Source organism: Homarus americanus, unplaced genomic scaffold (assembly GCF_018991925.1).
Source record: "Homarus americanus isolate GMGI-L3 unplaced genomic scaffold, GMGI_Hamer_2.0 scaffold46331, whole genome shotgun sequence".
NCBI lineage: Eukaryota > Metazoa > Arthropoda > Malacostraca > Decapoda > Nephropidae > Homarus > Homarus americanus.
Genome location: NW_024736646.1, coordinates 360001 through 369483, shown reverse-complemented (window position 1 = coordinate 369483; position 9483 = coordinate 360001). Strand labels below are relative to the sequence as shown.

The 9483-nt window shown below is 49.7% G+C and overlaps 1 protein-coding gene across 1 annotated transcript in view; it reads left to right on the top strand.

Annotated features, from left to right (window-relative positions):
• Nucleotides 1-1677: 1677 nt before the first annotated feature.
• LOC121872206 (keratin, type II cytoskeletal 2 epidermal-like) overlaps nucleotides 1678-9483 on the top strand; it is an 8681-nt gene continuing 875 nt past the window's right edge. The window contains exon 1 of the mRNA XM_042374877.1: nucleotides 1678-2179. Within this exon, the coding sequence (XP_042230811.1) occupies nucleotides 1678-2179 (502 nt within the window). The remainder of the gene's footprint in view (nucleotides 2180-9483) is intronic.

Sequence of the window (9483 nt, the reverse complement as noted above, 5' to 3'; positions counted from 1 at the left end):
CTTTTCGCTAACTACTTCTCACCATCACTCAATTTGGATTAACCACCACCAACATTCACCAAGACTCACCAACATTCACCAATATTCACCAACATCACTCGCCAACACTCACCAACTCTCACAAACAATCACCAACACTCACCAACACTACGCATTCACCAACATCTACCAACATTCTCCATTACTCACAAACATTCACCAACATCTACCAACTCACAAACATTCACCAACACTCACCAACTCTCACCAACACTCACCAACTTTCCACAACACTCACCAACAGTCACCAACTCTCCCAACACTCACCAACTCTCACCACACTCACCAACTCTCCAACCTCACCAACAACTCCACCAACTCACCAACACTCACCAACTCTCCACTCCTCACCAACTCTCACCAACACTCACCATCCTCCTCACGAACTCTCACCACGCTCACCAACACTCACCAACACTCACCAGCTCTCACCATCTCTCACCAAATCTCACCACTCTCACACCCTCACCAACTCTCACCAACACCCCTCACCAACTCTACACCAACACTCACCAACTCTCACCAACACTCCCAACTCCTGCACTCACCAACTCTCCTCCTCACCAACTCTCACCAACACTCACCAACTCTCACCAACTCTCACCAACTCTCCCCCACTCACCAACTCTCACCAACTCTCACCAGCACTCACCAGCACTCCTGCCTCTCACCATCTCTCCAACTCTCACCATCTCTCACCAACACTCACCAACTCTCACCATCTCTCACCAACTCCTCACCAACTCTCACCAACTCCTCACCAACTCTCACCATCTCTCACCAACACTCACCAACTCTCACCAACTCTCACCAACTCTCACCAACACTCAGCACTCACCAACACTCACCAACTCTCCTGCACTCACCACACTCTCACCAACACTCACCAACTCTCACCATCCTCACCAACTCTCACCAACACTCACCAACACTCACCAGCACTCACCATCTCTCACCAACTCTCACCAACACTCACCACAAACTCACCATCTCTCATCATCTCTCACAACTCTCACCAACACTCCCCAACTCTTACCAACTCTCACCATCTCTCACCATCTTCACCAACACTCACCAACACTCACCAACACTCATCATCTCTCACCAACTTCACCAACTCTCACCAACACTCACCAACACTCACCAACACTCACCAATCTCACCAACTCTCACTAACACTCCTCACCAACACTCACCAACACTCACCATCTCACCATCTCTCACCAACACTCATGATCTCTCACCACTCTCAACATTCACCAACACTCACCAACTCTCACCAACGCTCACCAACTCTCACCATCTCTCACCAACCCTCACCAACACTACCAACTCTCACCAACACTACCAACACACCAACTTCTCACCAACACTCACCTACACTCACCAACACTCACCAACACTCACCAACCACCAACATCTCACCAACACTCACCAACGCTCACCAACTTCACCAACACTCACCAACACTCACCAACATCACCAATCCTCACCAGCACTCACCAACTTCACCAACACCACCAACACCACCAACACTCACCAACACTAGCTGGCGGTGTTTGGTTTAGCCGATCGATTGTGAGTGATTTCAGCTGTGTTGTCCAGGGGCGTTGGGTGGGTGGGATAGCCGGCGGCACAATGGCAGATGCAGGGTTCCGGCGGCACAATGGCAGATGGCAGGGTCGCCGGCGGCACAATGGCAGGTGGCAGGGTCGCCCGGGCACAATGGCAGATGGCAGGGTCTCCGGCGGCACAATGGCAGATGGCAGGGTCGCCGGCGGCACAATGGCAGGTGGCAGGGTCGCCGGCGGCACAATGGCAGATGGCAGGGTCGCCGGCGGCACAATGGCAGGTGGCAGGGTCGCCGGCGGCGTAATGGCAGGTGGCAGGGTCGCCGGCGGCACAATGGCAGGTGGCAGGGTCGCCGGCGGCACAATGTCAGATGGCAGGGTCGCCGGCGGCGCAATGGCAGATCGCAGGGTCGCCGGCGGCGCAATGGCAGATCGCAGGGTCGCCGGCGGTACAATGGCAGATGGCAGGGTCGCCAGCGGCTCAGTGGCAGATGGCAAGGTCGCCGGCAGTGTACTTGACAACAGTAATAATGAAAATGTAGAGAAACTATTGGATATTTGTGCGATAAGTAAAGAGAGAGAGAGAGAGAGAGAGAGAGAGAGAGAGCTCTTGTCGCTATTGGGAGGGAGGGAGTAGTTAAGTAGATTAAAAAAACAAAACATTATCATAAACTATTCAAGGGTAACATGTAAGGTACACAGAAGGACAAGAATTACCAACTGTGACCTCGAATATACAAAACACACCCGCTGACCCTTGACCCCTCCCCTCCCCACCAGCCCAGAGGAGGAGGAGGAGGAGGAGGACAACAAAAGCCCGGATGGCGGAATAGGGCGGATGGGAGTGTTACACGCAAGCCTGATGTCCTGGCGCCTTCTCACGCCACACCCATACCTGCAGACGACAGGCCTCCGGGCGGGGACAGGGTCACACTCTCTTGCTCTTGTGTAGAAGCACGCAGAGGCTGGAGACCACTCAGGGATGCTGGTGTGTCTTGCAGAGATATATTGTACCTGGGAATAGTAGTAGTAGTAGTAGTAGTAGTAGATCATTGAAAATGCACTCTGGGGAAGAGGTCGAAGGTGCACTCAAGGGGGAGATCGAAAATACTCTGGGGGATGGGCAGGAGGTGGTCAATCAGAGCCACTTAAGAGGGAAGTGAAGTAAAGGTCTCCGTGTTAAGTTACATTGTAAAGTGACCGACTTTGTGAACAACCATTTATGGCATAGAGGACTGTGTAGTGCCACTCTTGGAGGGGCGAGTGTCACTATAGGAGGGGGAGTATGGGAGGATGCCACTAAAGAACACAAGGAGTCTGCAATAGGTCGGTTCGCCTGTACATGGCAGCTCCTGTCGAGAGTTACTACCACTCTCTATTATCCATGAATCTATCTAGCCTCCTTTAGTAATTTTCCAGCGTTCCAGCACTTACTACAAAGTTGCTAAGCTTGTTCCACTCGTCCACCACCCTATTTGTGAACCAGTTCCTTCCTATCTGCCTCCCAAACCTAAACTTATCCAACTTAAATCCGTTGCTCCGAGTCCTATCCTGCTCGGATATTATAAGAACTTTATCTATATCTCCTTTATTGATTCCTTTCACCCACTTAAATACTTCTATCATATCTCCCTGCACTCTTCGTCTTTCTAGGGAATGCAAGTTTAGTTTCTTTAATCTATTTTGATATGGAAGGTTTCTAAGTCCCGGAATCATTTTCGTCATTCTTCGCTGCACCGACTAAAGTGAATTGATATTCATTCTATAATAAGAGCACCAGAACTGAACAGCATAATCGAGGTGCGGCCTGACGAGCTCAAGATATTGTTGCAATAAGACCTCTGCACTCTTATTACTTACACTTCTAGATATAAAACCTAATACTCTGTTTGCCGTATTTCGAACATTACCGCACTGTTTTCTAGGCCGTAGGTCCGGGCTTACAAATACCCTTAAGTCTCTTTCACAAGTCGACTTCTCTAGGTTGATGTTGTTAAGGCTGTATACATGTCAGTATTTGTTCTTCCAATATTAAGTACGCTGCACTTGCTGGTGTTGAATTTCATTTGCCATTTTTCTGACCACTCCTGTAGTTTATTTAAATCCTCCTGTAATGCATTTGCACTACAGTGAGGGGGAGGGGAGTGAGGGGTGGGTGCCACTATAGGACAGGTGAGGGGCGGGTGCCACTATAAGAGTGAGGAGGATGCCATATGGGAGGTGGGGAGAATGCCACTATGGGGGCGTAGTGAGGGGAGGTGCCACTAGAGGTGAGGAGGTGCCACTGTGGAGGGGGAATGGGGAGGTGCCACTATAGGAGGGTGGGGAGAATGCCCTGGAGGGCGTAGTGAGGGGAGGGTGCCACTATAGGAGGGGGAAGTGAGGGGAGGGTGCCACTATAGGAGGGGGAGTGAGGGGAGGGTGCCACTATAGGAGGGCGTAGTGAGGGGAGGGTGCCACTATAGGAGGGGGAAGTGAGGGGAGGGTGCCACTATAGGAGGGGGAGTGAGGGGAGGGTGCCACTATAGGAGGGGGTAGTGAGGGGTACAAACCTACTCTGGGAGACATACAAGTGAGGGGAAAGAGAGAAAGATACTCCACCAGTGAAGGCTTTTAATTTTCCATCCCGGTATAGAGAAGACTTCATCAAGCCAGTTATGAAAGACCCGGACAAAAACAACAACAAAGGCTGAAAGGTTGTGCTAGAGACTGGGTTCGATTCCTCCCACACTTCGATAACTTGTCCAGGTACTAATTGGCCAGTTGAGGTTGGGAGGTGGTAGGTAAGGTGTGGTGTTAATGTCTTCCAATTACCTGTGACAGTTACTAGTTAGGTGTTTGTCCCTAAGAAGGTGAATTAGGTAGGTAGGTAGGTAGGTAGGTGGTAGTAGTAATAGTAGTAGTAGTAGTAGTAGTAGTAGTAGTAGTAGTAGTAGTAGTAGTTCCAGGGTGACTATATCCCACCAAATGCTGTCCTGTTCGAAAAAATAACAGGAGAGATGGTGTGGAAAAAGGCACTGAATACTCGAGGAGGAGCCGGCCCTTCAGGTCTGGATGCAAACGGTTGGAGAGTCATCCTCAGTACAAACAAGTTTGGCCCTGTAGCAAGCGATCTCTGCACTGCCATTGCCGCCCTTGCAAGAAAGCTTGCATCCTTTTGCTGCCATCACCTCCAGGCCCTGACGGCCTGCCGCCTTATTCCTCTGGAAAAGAAACCAGGATGTAGACCTATAGGGGTGGGGGAAGTGCTGAGGCGGATCATCGGAAAATGCATAATGGAGGTGGTAAAGGATGATGTCAGGGCAGCAGCAGGGAACCTACAAGTGTGTGCTGACCACCAGGCTGGTGGGGAGGCTGCCATTCACGCCATGAGATTGATATTCGAGCAGCGTGATTGTGAGGCCGTTCTCCTGGTGGATGCTTCAAACGCATTCAACATACTTAACCGCAAGGCTGCACTGCACAACATCAAGATCAAGTGTCCAAGCTTTGCGATGTATGTTGAAAATTCGTATAGGAATCCATCAGACCTCTACATAGTAAACAACAAGGCTCTAAGAGGTGATACCATCTTACAGTCAACCGAGAGAACAACACAGGAGGACCCTGTTGCAATGGCAATGTATGCAATTGGCCTATCAGTGCTCTAACAAGAAATAAAATTTGAAACAACTGGGGTCAAACAAGTGGCATATGCTGATGACCTTACAGGAGCAGGAAAAGTGGAGGGCATCAAAAAGTGGTGGGACTTGGTAACATCGCGAGGTCCACAAATAGGGTACCACCCAAACGCCAGCAAGTCCTTCCTCATCGTGAAGCCAGAACATTATGAACGGGCATTGGAGGTTTTTGGCGGAAGTGAGGTCAAAATAACTAAGGACGGCCAAAGACATCTAGGCGCAGTAATTGGCACTATGGACTTCAAGACCGAGTACGTAGCGGGAAAGGTGAATGAGTGGGTTAGTGAAATCCAAGCTCTGTCTGAGACTGCTAACACAGAGCCACATGCGGCCTTTGCTGCATTCACCCATGGAGTCAAGCATCGTTGGAACTACATGATGCGTACTATCCCTGATATCGGACCCCTCCTTCACCCTCTGGAAGAAGCTATCAGCGTCAAGTTCATTCCCAAATTAGTGAAACACCCTGACTTAACCCCAGCAGAAAGAGCACTTCTTGCACTTCCATCAATACTGGGAGGGATGGGACTAACAAATCCAGAGGAGATTGCTGCCACTGAACATCAAAATTCACTTAAGCTCACGGCAGCCCTCACGGACCACATAATAGCCCAGAATGCAACAGGGGAAGTGGATACCAGTGAAGTAAATAAGATTCGTAGGTCCATTACGACAGATCGACAGCACTGCCAAAATGATAAGTTGCAGCAACTTTTGCTGCAGGTACCAGAAAATTTGAAAAAAAAGTAGCAATAGTGCAGGAGGTGGGCGCCTCGAACTGGTTAACTACGATACCGATAAGGGCAAATGGTTTCAGTCTTAATAAACAAGAATTTACAGATGCCATTGCTCTAAGGTACGGTCGGCCAGTAGAAGGTTTGCCCTCCCAATCCGTGTGTGGCTGTTCCTATGATGGCGATCACGCCATGGTATGCAAGAAGGGGGGCTTCATATGCATGAGGCATGACGAGGTAAGGGACCTCACAGCAAATATGTTGAAGGAAATCTGCCGGGATGTCATGGTAGAACCGACCCTCCTTCCATTGGATGGTGAGATCTTCCAACACAGGACTTCAAACACATCTAACGATGCCCGTGTGGACGTCAGTGATCGAGGATTCTGGACGCTGGGACAGCGAGCTTTCTTCGACATCAGGATTTTTGATCCCATGGCCGCATGTTACCGTAACCTAGCTCTCGATGCTGCACATAGGAGGAACGAGAACGACAAGAGAAGGGCATATGGGGAGAGAATTCAAAACGTTGATCAAGGCAGCTTCACTCCTCTAGTGTTCACAACCTCTGGTGGGATGGGCCCAAGTGCAAGATGTTTCTACGCCAGACTCGCGGAGTTGATCTCCGAACAGAAGCAGCAGCCCAGAAGTTATGTTACAGCCTGGATGAGATGTCGACTGTCTTTCTCTCTCCTTCGGTCGGCTTTGCTCTGCCTCAGGGGAACGAGAGCTTCTGCCCCAACTCCGACAACTGCCGCAGATATTGACTATGAGGCTACAGTCACTGAATGCCGCATAGATCTGCGGCTCAACTAATTTAACACAGATAGGATAGCTACTTATGTATTAGGAGATTTAATATTAAGGTAATTAAATGGTGGCGAAGGTGGGGCTATTGGGGGAGGCTGGAGGCCACGTTTAAAAAAAAAAAAAGTAGTAGTAATCGGTAGGTAGGTTGTGTTGACGTTAAGTTGTAGTGAGGAATATGGCTTTTAGATGGTGGTAGATGGTGCTTGACAGGCAGATAGGGAAATAGTTGATTGCGGTATTAATGATTGTGGTGGTAGGGATGGTGGTTGCCGTGGTAGTGGAGGTACAGGTAGTAGTCGTGGAGATGTCGGTGGTAGTGATGGTGGTAGTTGTGGTAATAGCGGTGGTGGTGGTGGTGATAAAGGTGTTGGTAGTGATGGTGTTGGTGTTGATGGTGTTGATGGTAGGGGTGGTGGTTGTTATCTTATAATGGCCTCTCAGCCCATTAGTGATCTTGACGTGGACGACCCTCGTGTCCTATGAATCCATTGCACACACACACACACACACACACACACACACACACACACACACACACACACACACACACACACACACACACACACACACACAGGACGTCTACATAACCTAACCTACACATTGTTGACTTCCTTCCTGACCTCCTACACTGACCTCTCTACACTAACACTCCCTATACTGACCTCTACACATGACCCTACACTGGGCACTCCTACACCTGACCTCCCTACACCTGACCTCTCTACACCTGACCTCCCTACACCTGACCTCTCTACACCTGACCTCCCTACACTTGACATTACACCTGACCTCTCTACACCTGACCTCTCTACGCCCAGTTGACCTCCAAGGAAGTGACTCAGGGAAGGTTGGGGTCAGGACACAGTTCAGCTTGGATATCGACCCAGGGAGAAGAGAGTTAGTGGTCGCTAGGGAGGGAAGGGAGAGGGAGAGGTGGGGAGGGAGGAGGAGAGGTGGGGAGGAGGGAAGGGAGGGGGAGAGGTGGGAGGAGGCAGGAGAGGTGGGGAGGAGCGAGAAAGGAGGGAGGGGGAGAGGTGGGGAGTGAGACAGTAGTGTAAGGAGAGATAGAGATAAAATATAGTAAGCAAGAGAGATAATGTGATAATTACAGATGAAGAGGAAGATAGTGCAGATAGGAAGTAAGAGAGAGAGAGAGAGATATCATTATAACAAAAGAGAAAGAGTACAATAAAGAAACGGGGGAGAGAGATAAGACAAATAAAAGTAAGAGTTTGAAATAAAGGAATTTGATGAGAGACATTTTTCACTCACGAGAGACATTGTGTACAAAAAATCAGACGCAACACACATTGTTTCTCTGTCTCTCTCCCGCACGACTGACTGCCACGATGAGTTGGTAACTTTGCAGTCTCTTACCTGAGGTTCATACACACACACACACACACACACACACACACACACACACACACACACACACACACACAGCAGTCGGTGCAATATAGTTTTACGAGCCATTGAACAATACACAATGTCTAGCGTTATAGACACGCCCACTGTAGGTAAAGACACGCCCCCTCTAGGTAGAGACACGCCCCCTCGAGGCAGAGATTGGATATAGCTTGGGGAGAGACAAGACTTAGACTGAGGGAGAGATTCGACTCGGACAGGGTAGAGACTTGGGGTCGTCCCTCGCCTGTGCATGTTGGATATAATTTAAGTGTATTTACATGTTATTTGCCTCAGCCAAGGTCCCTTCACTCATGGCTAACCCTCTCCCCTTTCTCCCTCACCTCTCTCTCAGTTCTCATTCTTTCCCTCACTTCTCGGCTTTCACCCTTCCCTCATCTCTCAGCACTCACCCCTTACCTCCCATCCCTTCCTTCTTCCCTCTCTCTTCCCCCACCTCTTAGTTTTTCTCTCTTTCCTCACCTCACAGCTCTCATTCCTTTCCTCCCCTTCCCTTCTCTCTCTTCCCTCGCCTCACAGCTCTCATTCCTTCTCTCCCTCTCCTCTCTCCCCTCACCTCTCAGCTCTCACTCCTTCCCTCACCAGTAACTTTCTGACGGTAGAATTTGTTTTTCTCCTCCCAGCTCACACAAACCTCCCTGGGAAGACAGCAGAACAATTGCCAGTATTCTCGCTGACACCAACTGTAGGAGCATCGAGGCTACCATTATCCATGAACAACTACGCTGGACTGGCCATGTTACCCGCTTGGACGACAGTAGACTGCCTAAACAACTACTTTACAGTCACCTAAATAATGGCAAACGTATCGCTGGCGGGCAATTAAAAAGATACAAGGATAGTCTTAAGACAAACCTGAAAAAGTGCCGTCGGCCCCCTCACCTGGGAGTCGATTACTCCACACCGTAACGCTTGGAGGAGCACCACACAAGAAGGTGTCAATACTTTCGAGTTAACCCGACTGCATACCGAAGCAGACAACCGCCAACGCCGGAAAGACGCTGCTGCCGCCCCTCCCGCACTAGATGTAGCCCTCAACTCGTGCAGCAACTGTGGACGATCCTGCCGGTCCAGTATCGGCCTCTTTAGTCATCTCAAAACTCACCAACCTAGGTGACATCCTTAATAACTCATATCATTGTATCATAGCTGGATGATCGTCATATTCGATTCCGAGTGACAGCAAAGTGGTGGTAGTGTGTGTGTGTGTGTGTGTGTGTG